The sequence below is a fragment of the Manacus vitellinus genome, unplaced genomic scaffold, assembly GCF_001715985.3.
Source record: "Manacus vitellinus isolate BGI_N305 unplaced genomic scaffold, ASM171598v3 scaffold_6_pilon, whole genome shotgun sequence".
NCBI lineage: Eukaryota > Metazoa > Chordata > Aves > Passeriformes > Pipridae > Manacus > Manacus vitellinus.
The window spans coordinates 17,398,007-17,424,080 of record NW_021940750.1 but is presented as its reverse complement, the minus strand read 5'-3'; the positions used below and the strand labels follow the sequence as shown (position 1 = coordinate 17,424,080).

The 26,074-nt window shown below is 41.1% G+C and overlaps 1 protein-coding gene across 1 annotated transcript in view; it reads left to right on the top strand.

The window, feature by feature from the left end:
* The window catches only part of BAZ1A (bromodomain adjacent to zinc finger domain 1A), a 58,535-nt gene extending 45,325 nt beyond the window's left edge, over positions 1–13,210 (top strand). Inside the window, exons 21-27 of the mRNA XM_029964082.1 lie at positions 3,280–3,360; positions 5,875–6,122; positions 6,233–6,456; positions 7,785–8,254; positions 9,312–9,454; positions 11,571–11,658; positions 12,199–13,210. Of these exons, the coding sequence (XP_029819942.1) occupies positions 3,280–3,360; positions 5,875–6,122; positions 6,233–6,456; positions 7,785–8,254; positions 9,312–9,454; positions 11,571–11,658; positions 12,199–12,389 (1,445 nt within the window). The 3' untranslated portion in view covers positions 12,390–13,210. The remainder of the gene's footprint in view (positions 1–3,279; positions 3,361–5,874; positions 6,123–6,232; positions 6,457–7,784; positions 8,255–9,311; positions 9,455–11,570; positions 11,659–12,198) is intronic.
* The last annotated feature ends 12,864 nt before the right edge of the window (positions 13,211–26,074 follow it).

Here is a 26,074-nt window from a genome sequence, read left to right as displayed (position 1 = left end):
TTTGGTCAACTCAAATATGTCTGCTCTTTCCAAGCCAGGCATGATGTGGCTTATTTCCTACTATATGACTCTATTTGCAACTTGCACAACAGTAATTGACAGTACATCTATCATTTGTCCTACTTACTCTTCATATACAAGTTGTAAATACGTTGTGAATTATATGCCTCCATTTCTAAACTGGCTTACAAACTTGCCAACAGCATCTTGCTGACAGTTCCAAGTTTACCATTCCCTGAAGGGGAAAAACATGGTTATTAGCAAGTTATGGCCACTGATCGTACACCCTGAAATAGAGGAAAAGGACTAAAAGAAGAAAAATGTCCCTGAAGTATTGGAGGGAAAGTTTTTTAAGTCCTCCTGTGTCTTTTTTTTTCAGTGGTTCCAACTGCTGTAATCTAATGATGGTTCATTTTTTTACCTGATCTTTTCAATGATGGTGGGATTTCTTTTTTAACTTGGGAATCTTTTTCCCTTTTAGGTGCTTTATATGGTGCAACAAAGAAACTGTATAGGGAAAGCAATTGTACGTGATTTGCATGTCTTAAAATCCCTGATGTTCGTTTTCCATAGTGTGCCCCTGCATCTCTTCTGCTCTGAAAAATGCTAATGCTCTAAGATTACTGTAATGTATAGAATAATTACATCAGTGAGGAGCAGGAAGGATCCCAGGAAGGATCCTCTGCTCTGGCTCACTGCCTGAACCGTTAAGCAACAGTGTCAGGTTCCCTTTTCTTGCTTTACCTTTGGTGCCAAATGTCTCATGTTTTCGGTTGTGTAATGGGCCACTTTTAGCAAGAGTCAAGTCTGAATGAAAGCAAGATTGCATATGTGTAACAGGCAAAGAAAAGTTCTCTACTTAGCTTGACAAGGAAGTGTTTGTAATACTACTGAACCTCTTAGGGAAAAGTGGACACTGCTTCTTGTTTCGGACTGTCTTGTGCTCAGAGCTGTGATGCACTTTTTCTCTGACCCCTTTAGAAAGTGTTCAACAGTATTCTGATAATAGAAATTAGGTCTAAGTTTGTAACCACTGGGTTTTGGTTTGTGGAATTTTGGTTTTGTGTCACTGTTTTTATATAGATCATTGTGTCTGTACATTCTTTTTTTTCTTTCTCTAACAGGAGTTTCTTTTTAAATAGTTGTTCTAACTATTTAAGGGAACTGCCCTAGACGAAATGCCTTGCATATCTGTTTCTAATGTTAAGCTCGATAATCTCAACTTTTTAGGCTGATTTAGTTACCACTGAAGTAAAAACACTGGAAGTCAAGCAAGTGATAGGAGTTCTGTAGGGAGTACAGGGGAACACTTGTAGTAAAAAAGAGTGCCCCTGCTTTTCTGCTTTAAACCAAACTGAATGTGCTTTGTGTTTGTCATTATTCCAGTTGTTGCTTTCACTGTGAAGTTTCTTTGCCCTCTCTGCCCCCCCTTCATTCTGCTCTGTTCATATTAGGGAATGGAGCCATACTTAACAATTTTTAGTTTTCATTTATGGCTTCTAGTCCTAAAGCCAGCACAGTGAAATTCCCTGCAGTCACTAGCAGGTTTATCTTGGTGGCCTCCAGGGTGCAGAGCAGACAAAGGGACCCGGCACAGCAATAAAAGGACCAGCTGTTCCTCTCTCCTCTGATTTTGTTTGAGGCTCTATCAGGCTGCCAAGAGCCTCACTGGTGATTCTGATAAGTTTAGAGTTGAGGTGCATACCAAATGTTCAAGTGGAATAGCAAGAAAAGACTGACACAGAAGACAGTGATGCAAAAGGAGATCTGGAAACCCCAGAAATGGCCCCCTTGGCCTCACAGAGCTGCTATATGGTCGCTGATCTTCTGTTGTCTGGTGATTAAATGTAACATGATTTGAGTTGTATGCATATCTTAATTATGAACTGTCTTTTAGAAGTCTTTTCATTAAACATTAGCTATGAAAATTTGGTTTTTCTTCCTTCAGTACAAACTGAGGTAATGTATGCGGAGAAACACGAAAAGGAGGGGGAGCAGTTGCAGTACATTGTTTTCCTGCAAAAACTTATGAGTTAAGATGTAAAAAAGCCTTTTTTTTTATTTTAAATAGCTGTTTGAAGGAAACTCTGAAGTGCTGCTTCTCAGATAAAAATTACATTTGAGAAGGTAGAAATACAAGCAGTTTTTACTACAGATTTTATTTCTTTTTTGATACAAGTTTACTTTTCCTTACCTTACATTTCAAAATACTTTGCAGTGCAGAAGTAGGGTCTCCTCATTCCTATTACAGAGATGTTAAAGTTGAGGTATGAAATGATGAAGTGCTTTGGTTTCCCTGGAGTTCAGTGAGGCAGCCCTCCCAAAAAACCTGCCTTCTGCACTAGTGCAGGACTTCAGTCATTAAACATCCTTCAGATTTTCATACAAAAGGTTGGATTCTAATTCATAGGAGGACCTTTGTGACTGATACAGGGAATAATTTACCTCCTTTTTAACTTGTGCCACCTACTTCTTGCAGGACAAAAACCCCCAAAACAACTTTTTTGCTTCTTTTTACTTGTCTTTATTCCATTCCTTTCCTTCTAGATTTTGATTATCTTTGTTTTCTCTACTGTCAAAGTTGTTTCCTTTGAACAGGGATGGGATTAGTATATCTGCATACTTTGTTCTCATGCTTTCATTACTTCCCTGCGGAGTTTCATGAGCAGAGGCAACAAAGGTGGAAGTGAGCATTTTTATGATGAAGAATTTTTGTTTACTCTTCAGAGAAGGCAGTCAAAGAAGGTATACCTTGTAATTGAAACAGATGAGGTTTACCATGGCTCTTCCTTCCTGGGAGGTTAATTTAATCACTCAAGAACACTCCTGCAGAACAATATCCAAAGCATGTTGTTTCACATGGACAGATGAGCTCCTTCTCTTGGCCCTTGACAAGTGTGCCCATAAACTGGGTACGTTTTCTGAGAATTGAGGAGGTTCATGGTAGCACAGACCACATAAGCTGTTTGCTAAGAAAGAAACCTGTGGTCAGTATCTGCTCCTGTAGCCATTTGTACCGGAGATGGACAGAAAGGTAAGGCAGGGTAGGCTTCAGAGCTTTCAGTTCAAGCCTTCTGTTTGTAGTGGGAGTCAAAATAAATCCTGGAATATGCAGTTCCTCTGTGCACATTACTCTTCACTTTTCTGCGTGCACATGTTCGTAACTACTGTTTTAGTTATGTTTTTAGACTATGCAAGTATGGACTATAAAAATTAATTAAAAATAATTTACCATGCTTCAAAAAGGTATTTGAAATAACTCTATGAATTTAATGTTAGGTAATGCAGAAGATGATGAAAGGAACCACTGGGGGTATGAAAGGAGGAAGAGAGTGAAAGACAAGACTAGTCAGAGAGATGGTAAATTTTAAATGTTACTTGTATTGCTAAAAATTAGAAAGCATTGAATATTTTATCAGGTTTTCTTTTTTGTTTTTTTTTTTTTCTTAAATAATTTTGTAACCAGTTCCTTACATTGAAGGAATTGTGGTATTGAAGCCAAAGGTTTAAACATGGGTACTGAAACAAATACAGCTCAAAGATTAAAAAAAAAAAAAATAAAAAATTTCTGCAACCAGAAATAAAGAACTGTATTTTTTTTATCACTTTAGGACAGAAATTTGCATGTTCATATAATCCCATTTTTTTCCCCTCCTTCCTTTTAATGTCCTCATTTTTTTGAAACTCCACAGCATTGTGCAACTGCATATCCTTTCTAGAAATACTAAAATGGAAACCCCTTCCCTCAACTCAATTAGCTATTGATAGATGAGTGCACAGATCTGTCAAACAACTTCATTTGCATTGTAGCAAGGCTTGGAGGACTTAGGTGACGGAGGGGTATCCCACTGTGCAGTGTAGAGCTGCTAAGACACAAAGGAAGAGGCCGTTTTTCCCTCCATGCTAACAATATAAATGAGAAAGATGATGGATGGAAGAGAGAGGTGTTATTCTTATTTTACAAATTGGGATCTGAAAACAGTGGGTGTTATTTGGTGTGTTCCTTTCAGTGGCAGGACATGCTGAAGCAGGTTGTGGTCACTAATTTCCATCTCTACTTGCCCTGCAAATCTGCAGTTGCAGTATATTTTTTGTGTTGTGTGATGAATTATATCAGTGAACCAAGCCAGGCTAAAAGTAACCTCCAAATAAAAGTAATAATGCTGAAGCTGCCATTATCAGCAAAAGAAATACTTGTCAAACTATGTGTATGCTTCAGATAGTGTCTTTCCCAGAGTTATAGTAGAAATCTGTTTTAAGCAGGTTTAATTTTCTTAACTGAATTTTAAAGAAATACATTGAGGTATGCTGCAGTGCTGTGAAAAGCACTGTCCTCAGAAAACTGAACTTGATACAGGAAACCTAAGGACGAAGTAATAGGAAATGTTAGGAAATACAGCTTTATATTTGCAGTTCACAAGTGGCTGTATTTTATTTATGAAGCTTTATTGCCTGTTTACCCTCTGCCTTCTCTCATCATTTCTCTTGTGCTGCTGCTAATGCAAATGTATGCAAGATTAGACAAATCCTGGCAGCCAGTTGATGAGAAGGCAGAAAGGCCTTGCCAGGAGAGTAATTAGTCTCATTTTTGTTCTTTCATTTTATTCGTTATTAGATATTTTGTCTTCTGATTCTTGACAATAAGTCATTTGGCAGACAGGTGCATCATAGGCCATTCCTGTGCCCACTGTGACTAGTGCAGCAGGCAGGGAGGCATTATATACTGGAGTGCATCATTAATCCACTAGAGATCATGCAGTAGTAACTGGACTATCACTTTCAGAAGGGAAGTCTGCAGACATTTCCATTATCAAAAGCACTGTTGTATTGTCTCTTCCTGTCCTCAAACCTTCTTTCTTTAAAATGCAAAAAATAACTTTCAGCATTAATAAAGAAATTCACTTTCTGCTCAGCAGCAGCAGTGCAGGGTATCATTTCCACCTTCTTGTTTCCCTTAGGTCATTGAACAGCCCATTTGTTTCTGTGGTTCCCAGCTGCTCATTCCTGTTTGGTGCTGCCCCCCCATGCTATTCTGTGTGTGTGTTTGTCTGGCTGCTTCCATGGCCTGGATTGCTAACCAAACCTGTTTGAAAATACAATCTATTTTCTTACCCCTGTGTCCCCTCCATTTATTTCTAATTTAATTAGGATCCCAGGTCTTACTTGGTTTGACACTCAATGTGTACCATGGATTCCTATGTGCTACGTTGCTTATAAAGTATTGAGGAAACAGTTATATTTCAACCAGTCCAAGTCACCCAACCTGGTTAATCACACAGATGCACAGGTTCTTTGAAGGCAGAGTGCAGGGCAGGAATGAAGGCACTGAGGCATGGGCAGAGGGCTGAAAGGCTCTCTGCTAGACTATACTGGAGCATGTGTGGGTGAGAAGTGCTCTTTAAGCTGTTTTTTGCCAGTGAAGTTTCAGGTACTTCCTTTAAATGTAAATATTTTGGGATTTCAAAAGTTACATACAAGGAAAAGTAAATTGGACATGTGATTATTTTTTTGTAATCTTAAGTAAGCTTTGTTTATATGTTATAAATCAAATAGTTAGGTTTCCAGGTTGACATTTGAGTAAGACTGTAACATTTTAATCATGATCTATGTATGTGCAAGTTCTAAGTTGAATATGTATGGAAGAGTAAAATCTTAAAGGCTTCAGCAGCTTGGAAGCTAAGGAGAAAATATTCAAGTCTTGAAGAGATAAGATAAAGGTTGTAATATTATCCCAGTTTACTACTGCTGTCTGTTTGACAGTCAGAGTTTTACTTTGACTGTCTAGAATAACCTGGATCTTTGTAAAAGGAGTGTGATAATTCTGGTTTTTTTGTTGTTTTTCTTTCTTTTTTAAATCCCCTTCTTTAATGGAAGATGCCAGTGATGGTGGACGGTCTTATAAAACAGTTCTGGATCGCTGGAGAGAGTCGCTTCTTTCTTCTACCAGCTTGTCCCAAGTCTTCCTTCATCTGTCCACGTTGGATCGAAGTGTCATCTGGTCCAAGTCCATCCTCAATGCTCGCTGTAAGGTGTGCCGAAAGAAAGGCGATGCGGAAAGCATGGTGCTGTGCGATGGCTGCGATCGAGGCTACCACACTTACTGCATCAGGCCCAAGCTGAAGGTATCTCAGGAAAAAGAAGTGCTTCCTTTTCACACAGAACTTGAGTAGTTTTTATAACTTAGTTGCATATTGCTAATGCTGATTTATTTTTTTTCCTCTTCTGTTTCTAGGTCATTCCTGAAGGAGATTGGTTTTGCCCAGAGTGCCGACCAAAACAGCGCTCTAGACGCCTCTCCTCCAGACAGAGGCCTTCTGTGGAAAGTGATGAAGAGACTGCTGAACAACTAGAAGGGGAAGAAGAGGCAAACTATGATGAGATGGGACAAAGTGAGGAAGAGCATTACGAAGAAGAGCAAGATGAGGAGGATGAATCTCAAGAGGAGGAAGAGATAAGGTAAATAGATGTCTGTTAAATGAAAATATCTTGATTATTATGTGGAATAACTGTTCACATAAGCATGTATTTTGAAGTCTAGTCTGACAAAGATGTTTTTTTAATGGCAGCTTGTTATGAATTTGGCTCTTACTGAAAGATGTAATATGAACAAAAGTTAGTGCCACTGGACTTAGGCTCACTTTTCAGGATAAAAATGCCAGCTTTGGATGTGTGGGTGAGAGATGGCCATCAGAGTTGCAGTTCTGTATAGCTACTGTTTGAATGTAAAGTAAGGAGAGTTTCAAACAGTAAAGATCTTCTGGAGAAAACCTGGAGTTGTTTTTGTACAGTTTTGAATTCTAGAGGACTAGAATATATATATATATATACACAAACTGCATACAGTATATATATATACACTAGATGTATTCAGTAAGTATTAGAACATTAGGGAAGACAAGGCCATCTGTTGGAGGTCATATGATATTGGGAGGGCTTGAGGACTAATGCTGTAGCTGTTTAAAAAAGCCCAAAAAACAAAACAAAACAAACCCAACAAAAACAAACCAACCAACCCCCCCAAAAAGGCCAACAAATCCAAGCCAAGAAAACCCCCTTCAAAACCAACCAACCAAAAACCCCCCCACAATAAACTAAATAATCCAATGATAATTTCAATAAAAATTTTATTTGATACACACGCCAGCAACATAAAAGTTGAAGGAAAATTTTCTGATCTCAGAGTATTTTTCTTCTTTTTGGTACAGTCTTTTAAATGGACTGAAGCAAGGTTAATTGTGGCTCTGACAGTTGAAATTCAGTAGTTGGAGAGAACATGTATCTCCTTGAGAAAGAAATTTGTCTCTGGGATCTTCTTTCTCTCCTGCAAAGGAAGGAGAGTCTTGAGTATTAGTTATAAACCCTGACTAGAGCATAACTCTTATACTTAGTGTTTTACAACTGCAATTCATTTATGTGGCTGATAATAATGTTCAGAAATCCTGGTAGTTACAGTTGTTACAGAGGTTACAGTGAGAAATAAGCGGTTTAAAGACATTGATAGCTGGTGCTCTAATTAATGCATTCCTATTGCACAAGCTGCAAATGGGATCGGTATTCTGAGCATTTCCTTAAAGTATGTGCCCCACATAATATTTAATTAAGAGACCCCAGGGCAATATTTAAGATAATGGTAATTGAATGACTGACTGCATCAGGTTGAAAGCCAGCTGCTTACCAGTCCAACCTGGAATGGTTGGGTTTTGTAAATGCTGAATTAGAAAACTGACAGAAAAGGGAGGAATGTAATTTGGGGACAAATAAATATAACTGTTCACTTTTTGTAGCCCATCAAAGCCAGGAAGATCCCAGGTCAAGTTTCCATTAAAAATGAGAGCAGCCAAACTCAACAATCCTTTCTCAAGTCAGAACAGCCAGCGTCAGGCACGATATGCTTCTCGAAGTCAGCAAACTGAATCTTCACCAAAAATTACCAGAAGGGGTTTAAGAAACATAAAATCAGCCTCTTCAGCAGTGACAAGGCCTACTTTAAGACTTAATAGCCGGACCACTCGTCAAAGCCAAAGTTCATTACAAGCAGATGTATTTGTGGAGTTACTCGGTCCTCGAAGAAGACGAAGAGGAAGAAAGAGTGCTGATAACACACTGGAAAACAGCCCTTCCAACTCTCTTGGATTTAGAATTGTTGATACTGCAGACCCCAGCGAACGGCTTAAGAAGTATCCCGTTTCTGCTTCAAAACTTTCTCTTCCTGTTACTGAACCCAAGAGAAGAGGCAGGAAACGACAATCCACAGGTTAGAGAAATGTTTTTATCAAAACGAAACCCACGTTCTGTTCTTTGCGAAAATATTTGTGTGGTAAAGCAAGGAGACTGACTAGAAGTGGTGAAGGCAGTTTTGCCTTCCGAGACAGTTTCTTTCTTTTGCAGTGAAAGTGAAAAAGTTTCCAGTCATCTAAAGAACAAATATTTAATTTGCCAAGGAGATTTATCATGTCCATATTTGAAATTCCATATTAGCACAGAGTATGGAGAAACTGCTAATAAGTGGATAGAAAATGTGAAAGTAATTTTATGCCTTAACCTGCATAAATCAAGTGTTTAGTTACAGCTTTTGTTTTATTAAAAGTTAAACAGTGAAGAACACAGATAGAGGCAAGGTAGTGAAATTGGGAATATACACACACAACAGGAAACTACTACCAGAAGAAAAATGTTGTTTCTCTGTTACAGGGCTAGCGGTGTCCTCGATTGTTAAGCTAATACTTGGATAGTAGGGAAATACTTGGAAAGATACAATAACCTTTTAAAAACAAAGAGGACCCAGTGTGAGAGACTGAAGAGTGTAAAAGACTTGCACTCCAGTGTGGCAGCCTTGCATTCTGCATGATTTCTGTCCTTCACCATTGGAAATTTCTGAGCTTATCCTTAACCACCCTGCTGACTATTCTTGAAAGCAGATAAAACCACTCTGAATAGAGGTTTTGTGAAAGTAAAAGTTATGAGTAGACAGCTTATTCTGGTTTTTTCTAATAGAGCTTTTTAAGTGTTTAACAAATTGTTTTAAGATGGAAATCAGTGAAAAAAAAATAATTTCCAAAATTAATGCAGTCCAGCTAAGTCCTGGTACTTAGCATTTTGTATGGCAAGAGAGACATTTTAGTAGTAAATAACAAGGCTGTAGTATAGTTTATACTTGAAGCCAAACTACATGCCTTGGGCTCTTAAACTACAGTTTTAGTACCCAAGAATAATGGTGTTTCACTCTTTTTTTTCTTTCTTTTTTTTTTTTTTTAATTTTACTTGTCAGGCTTTTATTTTTATCTGGTGGGGTGTCATTTTTTTTTTTCCAGAATCATCTCCTCAGATATTGAACAGGAGAAGTTCAGGACGTCAAGGGGGAGTCCATGAACTCTCAGCTTTTGAACAACTCATAGTGGAACTGGTACGACATGATGACAGCTGGCCTTTCATGAAACTGGTTTCCAAAATCCAGGTAACTGAAAGAACTGTAGAGGGAATAATAATGGCTGAGAGTCCTGTTTGCTGCCACTAAAACTTGTGAATTTATAGCATTGCCCAAACAGGGGGATAAAGCTAAGGAATGGGATTCAGGAGAACTCTTGCATTTCAGCTCAGATATTTGGTGCCAGAAATAACTTCTATGATTGACATGCTATTGGCAAAATTTTAAATATGCATTCCATCAGGCATTTAAAAATGTGAAATGCTTTGCTTTGAAAAAAAACCCAACCAATCAAGTAGGGCACAGAATTGCTAAAGGTAAGCTTATGGTTATTAATTAATAATTTAGTTGAATTAATCTTCAATTTATGCAAGATATTCTGAGAAGAAACCTCCAATGAAATAACAAGAAAGAAACAATTTCACTCTGATGTTAACTATAATGCAGTAAGAAGATGATTTCGTAGCTTTGTTCTTAATTTCCCTCTTGTTTAAAGTACTGAATGGTAAAGTGGGTGCCCAAAGTAAGTGCTGCTTGAGAGGTTTTTAATACAGTTGAAGTTCCCAAAGCTGCTTTTCTGCAGGCTGCACTGGCTTGTCAGTTGTAAGGCAACTGGGACTATCTGATCCTCCAAAGTGCCTGTCCTCTCCAAGCCCTGTGGGGCAACTCTGCACATTCTTGCAGGACCTAGTAGTTGGTGCTTAAATGCTCTATTAAAATTAATAGTGATAGCTGTTAAATGAAGACTTGAAATTCTGAATTCAGTATCACAGAATATTCTGAGTTGGAAGGGACCCATAAGGAGCGAGTCTCTAAACAGTTGGAAGGATCGATCTGTCAGGACAAAGAGAATGATGTACAAACATGAATGAAAGATGTAAGTGCGGCGGAGGAGGAGAGAAATTTTCAGTGAAATGGAGATTAGTGTGTGCCTAACAGAGTACTGGAATTATGCTGGAAAGGGCAGGAATCTAGTGAATGCAAGAAAAGATGGAGAATTCAACTCAATTTTGATCCTGAAAAGAAACTGCTAGATTTCAGTGTGTTCCAGTTTCCCTGAGTCAATCACTAAGGGATAGCCTGTATAGTTTGGAAAGAAAAATCCATACCTGAGTGAACCAAATTTTCTTCATCATGATAGAAATTTTCATTTTGCTTTGAAGACTGTAAAGAATACATTGAACGGTCAGTGCACAGCATGCCAGAAAGAGGAAACTACCTTTCTTTTTAGTAGTCACATAAACAGCACTCCTAAAGGGAAAGGAATGAAAAATGTGCCAATTTAATTCTGTTTCTCTACTAGTTCTTTCTCTAGGTTTATTTGCAGGTTGCACTTGATAGAGAGTAAAGTTACAGGCCATAACCAAAAACTTGGTTTTAAAACATACATGATGGTGCATGTGGATATCTTTCCTTGGAGGGGTGGGGGAAGTCACATTTGGATCAGATACCTTTTTCTTTTACTTCCCTGCCCTGCTTTGTGAGTGTGACAGTCACCCTAAGCTTGATGCTTACTGGAATTCAAAATTTGTGATCCAAATGACCAGTGCACTTAAAAGTTAGACAGTCCTTTTCCTCCATAAACATTGTTCTTAGTGGCTCTTTATCTCTGATACTTGTGTACAGTGTCCTGCTTGCTGTAGAAGGGTTCACTGCCTTGTCTTTAACACAAGTAAATGGAATTTCTCAATTCCATTTCTTCAAAACAATGAATAGTAGTGGAGTCAAATTTGTCATTATTCATGATTAAAGAGCTTTTAATATTGTAATATGTTACAAGAAAATGAAAAATTTTAAAATCTTGGAAGTAATTTTTGTGCTTGACAGATGGGAATAACTGGAACACCATAATGCTTATCTGGTCATGCAATTTTCTTACAGTTGTTCACAGGGTATTTAGGATTAGATTTATCCATTGAATTGCTGGCTAATGGTTGTTGTGGTCTGCTATTTTAATGAAGCAAAAAATGAAAAAGCAATACCTGAAAACTAGTATTCAATTCAGGAAATGAAGGTGGTTGCCTAGGACTCCTCTGTTTATTTAAAAACAAAACATGCTTTCTGCTAATACATGATTTGATTAACATAGGTAGAATTTTAAGCTTCCATTTCTTTGTCTGTGAATCCTTTTGTTTGTTTTTTTTAGGTACCAGACTACTATGATATCATCAAAAAACCTATTGCCTTAAATATAATCCGTGAAAAAGTGAATAAATGTGAATATAAGTTAGCATGTAAGTATTGTTTATTGAAAGGAATACTGAACCATGTTCTCTCATTTTAAATTCTTGTCCTAAAATAAGGTGTGTTAGATGATTAGAAATCTGAAATTGTGCTTGGTTTCGGGGTTTGTGGTGAGTTTGTTTTGGGTTTTTTTAAAGAGCAGTTACTAATATTTTTTTAAATAAGGTCCATTGAACATAGTTCTTTTACTACCAAAATACACAATGTAAAGATAGATAGGAAATGAGCAGCTGTGAAACAACTGGTAATTTCTCAAGCCTTTGATGTCAGTGAGTGTCACTGATGAAATAATTAGAAAATGTTCCTGTTTGATTTGTATTTCCTGTATTGATAATCAGTGAAATTTAAGAACGTTTACATGGCACTGCACCGATACAATGATAGGAACTCGACACACATGTAAAGACATTTTTGTGTTGCAATTCTATGTAGGATCACTGTATTAATTCAGTGGTGTCATACTGCTTTAGCATACTGTTCTCTGATGACTTAAGACATGCTAAATTAATTTATTTCCTTCTATTTACTAGCTGAATTCATTGAAGACATTGAGCTGATGTTTTCAAACTGCTTTGAATACAACCCTCGTAACACAAGTGAAGCAAAAGCTGGAACTAGACTTCAAGCTTTCTTCCACATTCAGGCTCAAAAGCTTGGACTTCCAGTCACATCTGGTAATGTGGACCACACCGCTCCTGCGGCAAAGAAGTCACGAATCTAACCTCTGCCTTCCAAAGGATTTTTTGAGGGAATTTATAATGTTCATTAAAATGAATTGTTAAATTACGCAGTCGTCATGTCTGTTTAAAGCAATAACAACTGTTTAACCACCTTGAAGTGTGGCCTGCACTATATTCTCATTGTAATATTAAGCACTCAGGAGAATGTAGGAAAGATTACCTTTGCTACAGTTTTATTCAGTGTCTAATAATTTTGATAGATGTACTGGTTTACAGAGGTTTTGTACATTTTTAATACATTCATGTGTCCAGATATCTTCCAGAAGTACTTTGTTTTTTCCTGCACAAAATAACCTTGTTTCATCCTCTAGATTTTGTAGGAGCTGTGGTATTGAGGGCTTTATCAACTCAGAGAAAATCTTCTGCTGTAGCACAGTTGAAGAAACTGTGTGTTTTTAAAACTTGTGTGAGCATATCTTCTCAACACTACACATGAATGAGTACAACTGCATATCTTTTTAAGTACTGTACCAGTGCTGGCTGGAGGTATTCAGTCTGAGTTTATTAAGTAGATATTTATTTAGTATTCAAAGTAATTTGTGAATTTGTTTTGTATTTATAAAATTTGTACTCGGGGATTAAAACCAACAAAAACAAAGAAAGAGTTCCATAACTTTTTAAATTTTTTCCGGGGTTCTTTTTTGTTTGTTTATTCCCCTCTAACTTGATGATCAATCAATAAATACCTTTCTTGTGTCCCTGACAGTTCTTCTAGCAATGAGTAAATTTACAGGACTGTACTCTAAGTTTCTACATACAACTTTGCAAGTGTACAAATAAAATGAGACATTTTTTCAAAGTATTTTGAGCTTGCACTTCGTTTTGAGTTGTACTGCTACACCACCTTCCCCATTACCTTACAAGGATGAGTTGCTGGAGACCACACAGCAGAATCTGGTTCCAATGTGAGTACCCCAGCCAGCATTTTTGGCAGCTGCAGCCACTGCGATACCTGGTTTCTGAGAGATGCAAATGTCCATCAGCATGTAAGGAGTAATGTAAGTAGTATAAGTTGTTTGGGTCTTTAATTTGCATCTTTAACAGTGTAAAACCTCACATATTTGTTTCGTTGACCAGCAGCTTCTTCAAACTATCCTTACTATCCTTAATTGTTTTACTTTCAATATTTATTAATTTAAATTTATTAAACTCAGTTTGAGTCAATAGCTTTAGACCAGTCCTGCTCACCTGGAGATATGCCACACTGAGAAAAAAGTATGGAGGATAAGTTTGGGGGTAGGAGTGAGGGGTAGCAAAAGCTGAAACATGAGGCTTCCCGCTGCAGCAATTTTTCTCCCTGTGTTTGTGCTAGGTTATGTCGGAGCTTTAACACCTGAGTACACTCCAGACCTAACAATTACTTGCAATGAGGTTGTGGGTTTTCTTTGGCTGCTATAGTGATTACATTGCCATAAAGGTGGCAAGAATGGACGTTTCCTTGAGCCTAGGAAAGAGATGGCAATAGACAGGAGACTGATCAGTTTGAAGTGTTGCATTTGTGGGTTGGGGGTTTTTTAAAATTAAAAAAAAAAAATTAAGAATGAGAATGGTGGGGGATGTTGTTCAGAAATGTATGCTAATACTTCACAGTTTCTGTGGAAGCTTTTCCTGTTCAGAGCCAACACCTCTCTTGTTCCCACAGCAAAGAATGCTAAATTGCATAAGGAATGTGAGCAGCAGAAGACTTCCTTGCAGGGTGTAAGTGGTACCTGATATCCCTGCATCTGTCCTGTCCTGAGGGGTTGTGAGTGTCCTGACTAGCAGGTTGCATAAACAGTTGTGCTACTTCTTGTTCATATGAATAGTCCCCATTGACTTAAATGTGAGTACCTTTTGGGGAGGGGGCCATGGTGAGCTGAACAAGTCCAGTTGTGGCAGATGCAATTTAAATAATTTCTGTCCCAAACCTACTCCCAGCTGTTCATTCCTATTACTCTTTCTCCAGGGTTATTTCATTAAATGGCTTCCCCTCAGCAACACAACTATAATTTTGAGTAGAGATTTTGGGTAGAGCAAGTGGGAACAGTTTAACCCAAATCTCTGCTTGTGACAGTGGTGTTTGTGCAATGAGCAAAGTTATCAATTTGCCATTAAGTTTTGCAAGCTGAAGGCCTCGCTTATACACACTGAGGGCAAAATACAGGAAAGCACCCACTTCTCCTTTGAGCAGCTGTGCTTAAAATACTCATGTCTGCTATATGTGCAGTGCTCATCTGCCTGTCCTTGGCTTTAGTGGTGCTCACAGGGCATGAACCAAGGCCTCTGTTCCTGGCAGCAGGCTGCTTGAGTTGGTACTTTCACTGAAGCTTTTTCAAACTTCAGCGACGCTTTTTCTGAGCTTTGTCAAGATGGGTTTTTTGCTAGCCTTTGGAAAAAGGGGAATTGCTTCCCATCTCCCTCTTTGTCTTAGGGGCTGAAACATTCATGCTCCTCATCCACCTTTTTCCCCCAACAAATCCGTATCTTACCATGATCACCCTGTTACAACCAGGGTAAGGGCAGTACAGTATCTGTCCAGGGGCTCCAAGCAGGAGTTTTTCACAAAGGTGTCGAAGTGGATAGGGTCAACAGCTTCACCTTGGATTCAAACTAATCAGGCTGTACTAGGCTCTTCAGGAAAATATGAAATAGGCTTCCTCGAGCTCCAGGGTCAGCATCTGTCCTCCGAGCAGCATTTTAACAAGATGCAACAGTGAAAGTCTTTTCCTTCTTGATAGCTCCAATAGATATTAGCCCTGGCATGGATCCAGATACTGCTCTACCAGCTGGTTTTCCTGCTGTGCGAATTCTGCCCCTTTCATTTGTGTCAGGGCTAGGAATTGCTGAGTAACTACCCTAGGCAATTTCTTCTGATGCTTTTTGAACATAACTCTTTAATAACCGTGGAGTCAGTTCCTTTGGACTCCAACCCAAAGGACTTTCTTCCAGGAAATCTCAGCATTTCCTCAAGGCAACTTGCTCACCTCCTGGTCACCCAGACTGTCAAAAATGCAGAAAACCAATCCTTACAGTGACTGCTGTTATTGGAAGCAGCCCTTCCTGCCCAAGGAGGATGAGGTCAAAAGGAGAAGGCCTCTTCAAATGCTGGCTGTAGCCTTCTGTGGTGGTTGCAGTCCAGCTGATACTGGCTGTTTGGGTTTAGGTGTCAGCTAGCAACACCAGTGCAGTGATGATGTTGTGCCAAGTCCCTTCACCTGTATTAGGAGGGAGGTGATCACCTTGACTGGCATATGCAGTGTCAGGTTCACCTGCTGGAAGTTTAACTTCTAGAAGCCTTTAACAATGCTGGAAAGCTTGTGTTGCTTTGGTGGCAGCCCATGTGACAGACGTGAGCCAGCAATCTTCTTTGTGAGGAATTTGGGCTGGGGCCACTGCCCCTGCACCCAGTGCTGGATGACTCTTTTGCAGAGGCTGAGATTTAAAGTATTGTAGGAGAGAGCACTTTAATGTTAGTATTAACAATAAAGAAAGACAACCTTAGAGCAATCTTAGCAAATACGGGCATTAGAAACCATAAAGATAAGAACCATAGGAAGCAGCTGAAAACCAGCCTGAACTTACATAGTTATAGGGAGGCAGAGATTGTTAGACCTCGAACAGCCCCACTCCGCTTGCTGCAGTCACCAGGTGCTCCACAACTGGCCGTCCCTGCAACTCTCACAGTCCAGAAGTGAAGATTCTTCTATGGATATGTGCAGGGAACAGGTCTCTGGGGACACCAGACCACACTGCAGTCCTGCCCAACATGCTGCTGCACTGATAATCTAGTACTTTATGATATAGGAGATTACACTTCTCATTTTTGATTTTCGAATCATTGATGTAACCACTGAATTAACCCTTACTGTGCAGCGATCTTGTCTCTTCCAAGTTTTATCTGTATTCAAATAAGTAATATCTAACATTGGTCATGTTACCTACTGTTGATCACTGTCATAACTGATCGCAGCAATTCCAGCTAACACTTCTTGAGGCTACCAAGGACTGTTTCTACCCTGCAAAGGCCTTCTCACTCTAAAAAAATTGCAGTGTCCAGATGATTGCAAGTACTTTTCCATATGACATTTGGCTGTAACTCCAGGAGATCTTTTCCCCTGCACTGCTAAATTGCCACCTTGATCTTCACAACAATGACTTCTCGGTCTAGTTCTGCAGAGGGGCTCCTGGTGCTTTACCCAGCCTGCTGCAAGGAGATATTCTGAGATTTCTCAGCCTGCTACAAAGTAATGTGTTCTTTCTCCTGCCCTTCATCAGCATTCCTAATTTGCTGCTTCCCCTAAATTGCTGCTTCCATAGACAGTGCTCTACTAAAACTTTGCCTTGAGGTGCTCAGTTGTGTATATGTCCAGTATCAGGCCTGCGTAAAAAAAACCCCTTGGAGAACCTCCAGTTACCACCAATAAGAAAGCTTCCCATTTTTGGGGCACTCAGGTTTGAAGACAATGTTTGGATTAAATCTGATGCAAAAGGTAAAATGACTTGTGCTGCAAATCAAAACAATTATAAAGACAGATAAGTCAAATGATCACCTTGTTTCCCATCTGTTTCTTAATAGGGATGCGGATGTAGCACCATCCCTAAATGTGTCTGTATTTGTGGATGTATGAGTACATACATATGCAAAGTTTTGAATTTTTAATGCTCTAAGCCACTGACTATTAAAACAATGGTTATCATTCATGAATCATACAGCCATAAGTTTGGGTTGGAAGGGACCTTAAAGATCATCTCGTTCCAACCTGCCTGCCATGGACAGTGAGACTGTCCACTAGACCAGATTGCTCAGAGTCCCATCCAACCTGGCCTTGAACACTTCCAGGGATGTGGCATCCACCACTTCTCTGGGCAACCTGTTCCAGTGCCTCCCCAGCCTCACAGTAAAGCATTTCTTTCTCTCATCTAATCTAAACCTACCCTCTTTCGGTTTGAAGCCATGCCCCCTAGTCCTGTCACTACATGCCCTTGTAAAAAGTCCCTCTCCATCTTTCTTGCAGGCTCTCCAGTACTGGAAGGCATTTTGGAATGCATTAAAATGGGCATCAATACGAGCTCCACCTGAAATGTTTTCAGGGGCAGAAAGCCACGGGCTGCATATGTTTCCCAAAAAGTGCACTGAGGCCAACTTTAGGTTTGTTTCTCTACCATATAATAGAGTGGGTTTGTAGTGCTTCTTTTCTGGAATATTGCTGATATTATTTTAAATTACTTTTTTAGGTGCAACTCCATCTTTAAATTCTTTTTAGGTATGAAGGAAGGGAAAAAAATATTTCCTGGGTCCCCAAAGACAGGGCTGTATCATCTGCTGCCCTGCAAGAGACTCTGGGTACAGCCAGCAGCCGGCCAGGCTGGAGGTGCTCAGCCCATGTGAGGTCCCACAGCCTTTGCCAGAGGGGGTAGAAGGCAACAATCTCCAGCACTCTGCCTGCAGCCCCCTGCTTGCTCACAGGGTTTATCCAGCTGTTCAGGTCACTTGCTTTTGATGATAGAAATGTTTGATTGGGCCAAGTTTCCTACAAGGATGCTACATGACAGCATACTCTCCAAAGCGCTGGCCAGTGGCCATGGAAGATCAGCTTTCCCTTCTTTCTTCTCTGCTGTTGTTCGCCTTTTTTTTCTTAGGTTGGTTTCAAAGAACTACGAAAGAAAGGGTCTTCATTTGCCTAATGGATGCTGCTGCATTAGCATCGTGTTCTAGAGCTATTCTGGTGCTGTGTGCTGCCTGGTTTAACTCTGCCATGTGAAGGGACTGCAAATGGCATGTTTGTGCCATAATTTCCCTTGTAACAAAGTTAGAAGGAATCCTCTACAAGGATTACCCTGCTCTGCTAGGATAACATGTAGTCCAACTTGAGCTTTATCAATTTGCTAGTCTTAGCTTACCAATTTATTTAGGCTTTATATAGGTAGTTTCTAAATAACAATCCTATAAAAACCTGTCTTATAATCTATAATTTTTCTCCTTCAAGCACCTTACAGATGAAATTAACCTGGAGAGGATTTTGAAGAGACAAGCAGTGCTGTGGCTGCTGTGAATCCTGTGTTCGAAATGGCAGAAATGGGAGCCAGGATGCTAAAATGTTTGGGTTTTGGATGGCAGTTCTGCATTTGACACTAGGCAGTGTGGGGATTTGCCTGTGGGATCAGGGCTTCATAGTTGCCTTTCGTGAGCATTCCTGTGTAGATCCCACCATCAGTCACATGCTGGGCTCTGCAGTCCTGGCACCACTTGTGAGCTGCTGTCACCAGAAGACACTTCTGCGCTGACCGCCAGGTCCCACAATCCAGCGATGATTATAAATATTCCTGTGCCTCAGTCATCCTAAAGCCCATCCTCAAGCACCAGAAAGTGATCTCAACTCGTGTATTTAGCATGTTAGGCTTAGCTCATGTTTTATTTTTAGACTGCTATCTGAAAAAGAAAAACTTAACAGTTTTTAAAAGTACTATAAACTTTTTAAGCACCACACTTTGTGAGGGGCCTTTGCCATGCTTGAATAGGTTTAGTTTGTGCATTTTTTGTTTCCATAGTTGTTGCTTCTAGGAGGTTTCTTAGAACCAGTCCTTGGATTCAACCTTCATCAAACACAGTTTCCTTCAATTCAGATGGAATGCTGCAAACTGACTCTGAGGTCCGTCTAGAGCAATTTTAAGAGTACTAAAACTGCAGAGCCAAAAGTGTCCTCCTTTTTTGTCTGGCCTTTGCAACTTGCAATCTAAACAGGCCATATGAATTAATCTTCCCAGTCTTGGCACTTTTGTCATGGCTTCCTCCATCTCCTGGAGAGGATTTGATCATTTGCTGGTGATTATTTTTTGTATTGCAAAGATGTCTCCTTAAATCAGACCTGCAATGTCATAGAAGTGTTGATCATGATTAGAAACAGTCCATTTTCCAAGGAATTCATTCCGATGCGATGACATAACGCCAGCAGGAAGAGAAGCATGGAGTGATGAAGGTTAGTAGCAGAATCAGGCCAAGGCTGCAAGATTTGGGATTAGTGCCCAAAATCTGTGTACAGTCTGTGTACAGTGCTGCTCTGCACTTGTCCAGGCACAGAAAAACAAGGATTACTTGTCCCACCAGGAACCTTGGCTGACTCAGGGGGCCATTTTTGGGGGTCTTTTCTGTAAAAACTAACATAACAAAGTTGAATCATTATACTCCTCATGTGCCAGCCAACCCCAGCATCTTCAAGGTCTGTAAGCATCTATCCTGAAAGGAAAGAGCTTTTGGAAATCATTGCTACCTTTTCTTGGAGGTGTGCCAATTTAAATTGTATCATCTGCTGAGATGTCTGACCGCATCCTAACTTTTGGCAGTTGTCCTCCTTCAAACCAGGATGAAGCAGTTCAAGAAATGACCCTTTCCAGCTGTCCTGCTCCTCTGCTGAGAGGAGTCACTGTTCTGTGGCTCAACAAGTTTTCAGAAACCTAAGTAAGATGAAAATACTGCTAGGAGAGTTGTAGGTGTGGACTTGACTTGGGTAAGACTAGTGCTGTCCTTACTCCTTCTTTGTGTAAGATCTGTTATATTTAGATACTAAATATAATATTGCAAGCAAATGAAGATCCACCTGTTGAGCTACAGCACAGAGTAAGGAAACAGGCCATATTTTTATCTCCATTCTGATTTTAAAAAGAAAGAAAAATGTCTCCTTCTGTGCCATGGCAAGTCTATTGAAATTCTAGCATAAGAAGCAGCAGAATTTGAATTCCAAAGCTTGGGGAAGGGCAAACTTGTAGACTCTCTGCATAGGGACTATCACTAAGACATGGGAGAAAGTGTAAAAATTGCTGAGTGCTGCTGCTGCATGTGCATAGCAAAAGAACACTACAGCAGTTAGAGACACATGGCTTGAGTGAGGAGTATGACAGTGCTGAACACCCACTGTAGTAAGAGACAACTTTCTTCTGGTGACTAAGGCAGTGAATTTTTGCCATAAACTTGAAAAGGTTAGCTAGGGATGAAATTGCTGTAGGAGAGCCACCTCCTGGGACCATTGCATTGATTAATGTCCCCGCTAACCTTAGGCATCCCAGTTTTATAGCTCCATTAGAAATTCCTGACAGAAATCAGCAAAACTGTTAGCAGCATCTCCTCTATGTTACTCATGCATGTTCTTGAATAGTGCCGGGAAGGAGTTTGGAGGCTGTTGGATTCGTCTGCAGCTGTGAGCGGATGCTGTGGGCTGGGGGAAAGGCACTTAAATAGGAGCTCCCAGGCATGACTTCCCATGGGTTATCCTCCTCTGGGCAGCAGCTCCTCTGCTGCACTCACAGACAGTGAGGATAAAATGACATATTTCAAATTAAATGCAATGTACTTCAGTCCAAAACAAGCTGGCAGTACGTTTCAGTTTTTTTCATACTGTTTTCACAGCTGGCATGCTCTTAGTATAAGAGATTTTCACTTTTAGGGGACTCTGCCATTGGCTCCTTTTATAGGAAAGAGTTACATGTATGAAACAAGGACATAAAGGGATTATCCAGGTTTTTCCAGGTGACTGATACATCTAGCAAATTACACCCTTGCTTTTTAGCTGCTTGAAAACATTTATGGACTTTTATCTTATTAGCATATTTAAATAATAAAATCTGTATCTTGTTTATTGTTACAGCCTATTCTTACAAAGCCCTCTGGCAGCTCTTCCCCTAAACCCATTACACAGCTTGGAGGTCAGCTACATACACCTGGTTTTCTAAAAGTCACTTTGGCTCCCTTCTTGCCATTTCACTGTAATAAGCATTATTCTGGGACATACAGCAATTATTGTGCTCCCAGAAAATGATGCTGCTTTTTACATTTCCTCTCTTTAGACAGGATCTACCATATTGCATCCACGTCTGCCGTATAGCCAGGATTCTATCTAACCATATGTACAGGTATGTATCTCTCCCTGAGAGCTGGAGATAATGGCCAGCATCAAACTCCTTGAACCTAGTGTTGTCAGAGGATGCTTATTGGGAAGGAAAGCCTGACCTTGCTGTTTGCTTGAAATAGATGTTTCTAGAAAATAATTGTTCTGCCTGACCTACTTTTCCTTCCTTAGGAGGAGGGACGGTCTAGGGTTTAAGGAAGGAATGGGGATACAAACCTGCCTGTTCTGCGCCTGGGCTCACCACAGCCTTTTTGGGTGACCCCAGGCAGCCCATCAAACAGGACAAATAATACTCATCATCAGGCAGGGATACTTCATTAATAATTTTAATAATGAGCTTTGGGACTTTGGAATAAAAATGCTACAAGTAGAAGTGAAAGAAAAAACCCAAACAACCCCAAAACTGTCTTTACCATGGAAGAAAAAGTTGTCTGAAAAAAAGGTGATTAAATTGAATTGATACAGTCACTGGATGATCTTACAAATCCTTCCTTACCTGCTGTTATGCTGTAAATTTATCTCAGCTGTGAACAACAGGAAGCAAGAGACTTGGCAAGAAACTGCTCATGGGGAAAACAAGTTTTGCAGGGCATAAAAGGATTACAAAGGCAAGTAGAGTAAATAGTAGTTACTTTTTCTAGTGCTACAAATCTGCAAATCTTTGTGAAAGTTGAATATGTGCTAATTATGTACAACCAATTTTTATGTTCTGTTTTTATTAATAAGCCTGAGTGAAGTTTCCCTGTATTTTAGACTTCGGGGGAATTTTTTGTTCTGTTTAGCCATTTTTCTGCCATTAGTTTCCATGTTTCTCTCACAGGAGGAACTTTATTTCCTTTTTTTGCTATGTTTAAATACTATCCCTAGAATGATGTCATTACAAGACATAACATTTTAATTAAATCTCTCTTTTATTGTCCCTTGACCAAAGACAAGCCCGTGACTGCCCGGCGTTATGATTCACTGGTACGCGTGAGTGACCAGCACTGAGAGTCACGGCGGGAGAGGGGGAATTCCACCCTGCCCCGAAAAACACGTGGCTGCTGCTCCTCGAGCATCCACGCTGGCCCTACTGGGCTTACGCTGCTGCTGCTTCCTACTGCCTCCTTCTGCCCGGTCTTCTGGCGTACAGCCATAGACAGCTCGTCCAGGGAACGCGAACGGCTGACGAGCTTTCCAAGGGAGCGGGGGGGGGAGAAAAAAAAAAAAAAAAAAAAAAAAGGCTTTTCTTCAGCCACATCCCTGCACAGGCTGAAAATAATCAGCTCCGCTTGGCAGGGAAAGGTGCTGCTTAACCCAGCTGAACTATCCCAGCACTCAGCCGGCATCGCGGCTTGAGGAAGCGCAGCCCAGCTCTCCCACCTTATCCCCGGTGCTGCTTCCCCCGGGAAGCCTCCTGGAGCCCTGAGTGGTGGCTGGAAGGCGGTGGGGAAGGCAGGGAGCCCGCCCACAGCGGGGCGACAGCTGGCGCGCTGGGGCCGTGAGCGTGGCGGGACCGTGACTCAGCCGCAGGAATTCCTGGCACGGGCAGCCGGGGCGCCCCGGAGGGTGACGCAACGGGCACGGCCCGCTCGCATCCCCGCCGGGCCAGCAGGCACGGCCCGGCTCCCGGGGAGCAGCCGCCAGCACCTCGCTCGTCCTCAGCCCTGCCCAAGCCATTAGGAAGTTGAATGATAGCTTGGAGCCCCAGAGGGATTTTGGTACCGCAGAGGTGGATGAGGCTGCTTGAGCCAGCAGAAGTGACCCGTGGAGGAGGGACAGTGGAACATGGAGCTTCCCTTAGGGGGAATCTGCCTCCTGGTCCGACAGCAGGACTTGCCAGAGATCCGTGCCTCACACCAGCACATGCATCCTGCCCCTTGCTGCAGGCTTCTGAGTTTGCTCACAGGGAGGCACTGCAAATGTTGCTAACTTAGAGCAAAATCGTGCCAGGATCCACCATTTAGGAGTCAAATATATTTACTGTGTAATTTTTTAAAAGGAATGTATCTGCAGTATAAGGAAAAACAGAAAAACTCAGTGTTTGCCTTTCACTGAGGTTTTCTCTAATACTCTCTTACGTTGCAAACAGATTTTATCTTGCATTCTTTGCACTTCCGCTAAAAATACAGAATTGTTGGAGGGAAACTAGACATTTTCCAGGAGTACACAGGAGAGCGAAGGGGAAAAGGAAATGCTCTAAGCAACAGATCTCATCAAATGCAGTTTCCCTATGGAATTCTCTCTCAACAGGTTGATTTTTGAACTGAATGGTATTAAGATTTTCTTTTATTTCAGGGTACACCTATGCAAGTTTCTCTCCTTTCTCTTTGTAGTCCCCTTCCTGAAGATAATCTGACTACACCATAACAGCCCTGAGGTCTCCTACCTACCAACAGGTTCCTGAGTTGAACTGGTAGACATACAGCCCCACTTTCTTCTATCTCAAATGAATTGTTTTATAAAACTTAATTACTTAATTAAGGATCTTAATTACTTTTGTGACCTCTATTCTTCTGTCAGATTTAACTCAAATAAGCTAAGTTAAAAAGTCACAGAGACGAGGACTATCCCAACTGAGAGAGGCCAAGCAGAGGCCTTACTTCCATGGGAAATGAATCTGAAATGGTAATGTTGAGTTCAGTAAGGCTGACAGAGAAGCAAAGAGGATGCACAGCATACTGAAGGAAAGGACTGTGATATCAGAGAACTTCAATGCGGCAACTTAGTCCATTATAATTTCTCACCAATGAGCATCCAGGAGTGGAATCTAAACAAACAGTGCCTTCAGCTTCATGGTGAGTCATTTCTTCCATCCACAGAGGGTGAGGGGAGGCTTGGAGGTCTTCCTTAGAGGCATGTGCTCCGCAGAGGGTATCATTCACAAAGCTTTTAGTGCTGCTGCTGCTGCTAGGCTCTCTGAATCATTGGGCTATTTGGGTGGTGCCTGGTGGGATGCAGGTTGTGTGGCACAAGGGTAGTGAAATGCGGTGCTTCCTGAGTGCAGCGAGATGCCAAACTGGGGAACTAGCTTTGTCTGAGTGTGCTCCAGCAATAAGATTTGCTTGGTCATTATTGCTTTTGGCTGGATACTGGCCATTTCTCTAGCCTCCAAAGTCACCACTGGGCTTTATCACAAGTTCCTTCTCTGATCGCTGGAGTCACCTGGAGTCCAAAGGTATTTTCCTTGAAAATGAAAAGCAAAGCTTTCTGTTTACCTGTGACCTGTTTTCACCCCTGAGAAATGCTCTCCAATTCTGATAAACTTGTTTCTTTCTCAGAGATTTCTGTAAAGTCATAAAATATTCCTTCTTCAGCCTGTGCTGCCTCTATACTCTGATGACTGCCAAGTACAGTCAGTGATGTGCAGCAGCAGCAGCCTTTAGTGCCTGGGTGCCTCAAGTATATACCTTGTGAGGTAAAGACAGTAGCAAGCACTTCTGACTCATTATTCGGTTTCCATGGTGTTAAAGACAGGTGTTGAGTCATGCACAGTTTTGGATTTGTCGTCCTTGGAGCACCTACCCAGATGTACAGCTGTGGAGCTGGTAACTCTTTCCCCACTTTCCCCTTTTGTTTTATGAGCCTGGGATGTGCAGTGCAGAGACCCCATGTGGGTGGTTGAGGGTGCACTGCAAGGGCACAAGATTATGGCACTCACACACAGCAGTTTCATGGTCTTGTGCACACATTAGAAGTTTGCTGAGGCCATGGCAGTGACTGTGGTCACTGGCACTGGGGCATGTACGGCACACATTCACAGCTACAACTGCTTGCTAAGGAACTCCAAGCTGCTGCTTGCCTCCCGACATTGTGTACAGCTGCAAGGAACTTCATCTGGGACACTAGAAGGGCATGTGTCACACACAGCCTGCTATGACACGCTGCAGTGCCATGAAGGCTGGTTTGGCAGACATTAAGCCATCCTAACGATGAGGATTTGAAACCATCTAAGACCACCCCAGCCCATGACATTGCTCAAGAGCATCAGATGACCAGGAATGGGGCCGTCAAGACTTGAGTCTAACAGATTGGACATTTTCAGCTCAGTGGTAGCAAGGAGTCCTGAATGTGTGGCTGGAAGGAGCTGAGGAATAAATATAGTTCCAGATTAGTGATTTCAAGGCTGATAGAGCAAATTTTGAAAATTGAGGAATGCAATTCAGTCTTGAATTCTGCATTCAGAGAAGGCAAGATGTAACTCAAAAAGGATATTGGAAACAGAGAGGCTCATCTGGTCAACATGGCAGTGTATAATAGTGGAGAAAGGGGGAAAAAAAATCACACATCACTCACACAATGCAGTATGAATGTATATATATATGTATATGTATCAATATATATGCATGATGAGAAATGCTAGCTTGCTGGTTTCCACCACAGTACTAGTAGCAATTCAAGTGTTTTGGGGAGAGACAGCTGACTGGCCACAATGCAAGATGGGGGCTCCCAGGTACATATGTTTGAGGTCCTGCATCTTTAGGATCTCCTAGTTTTCAGACACACCAGTTCAGGGAGCCGAGAGCTGCATTGGACTGACAATCCTCTTGTCTACTTGGACGAGCTAAAATGCTCCGTGTTTGTTGTCCTGTCCGGCTCAATATGGACAAGAGAAACACTGTCAGGAGTGTTGTCCTTGTTTTCCCGTAAGTCATCTTCCCATCTTTTAATGCTGCACTTTCCGCGCTGCGTGGCGTGTCCCGCCCCACAGTCTGAGCAGCGCTTCCCAGACCGCAGAAAGGGCAGTCCCAGTGCCAAGTCGGCTGGCCTTTCCCTGCAGAGCGCGGGGGCACCGCGGCAGCAGGACC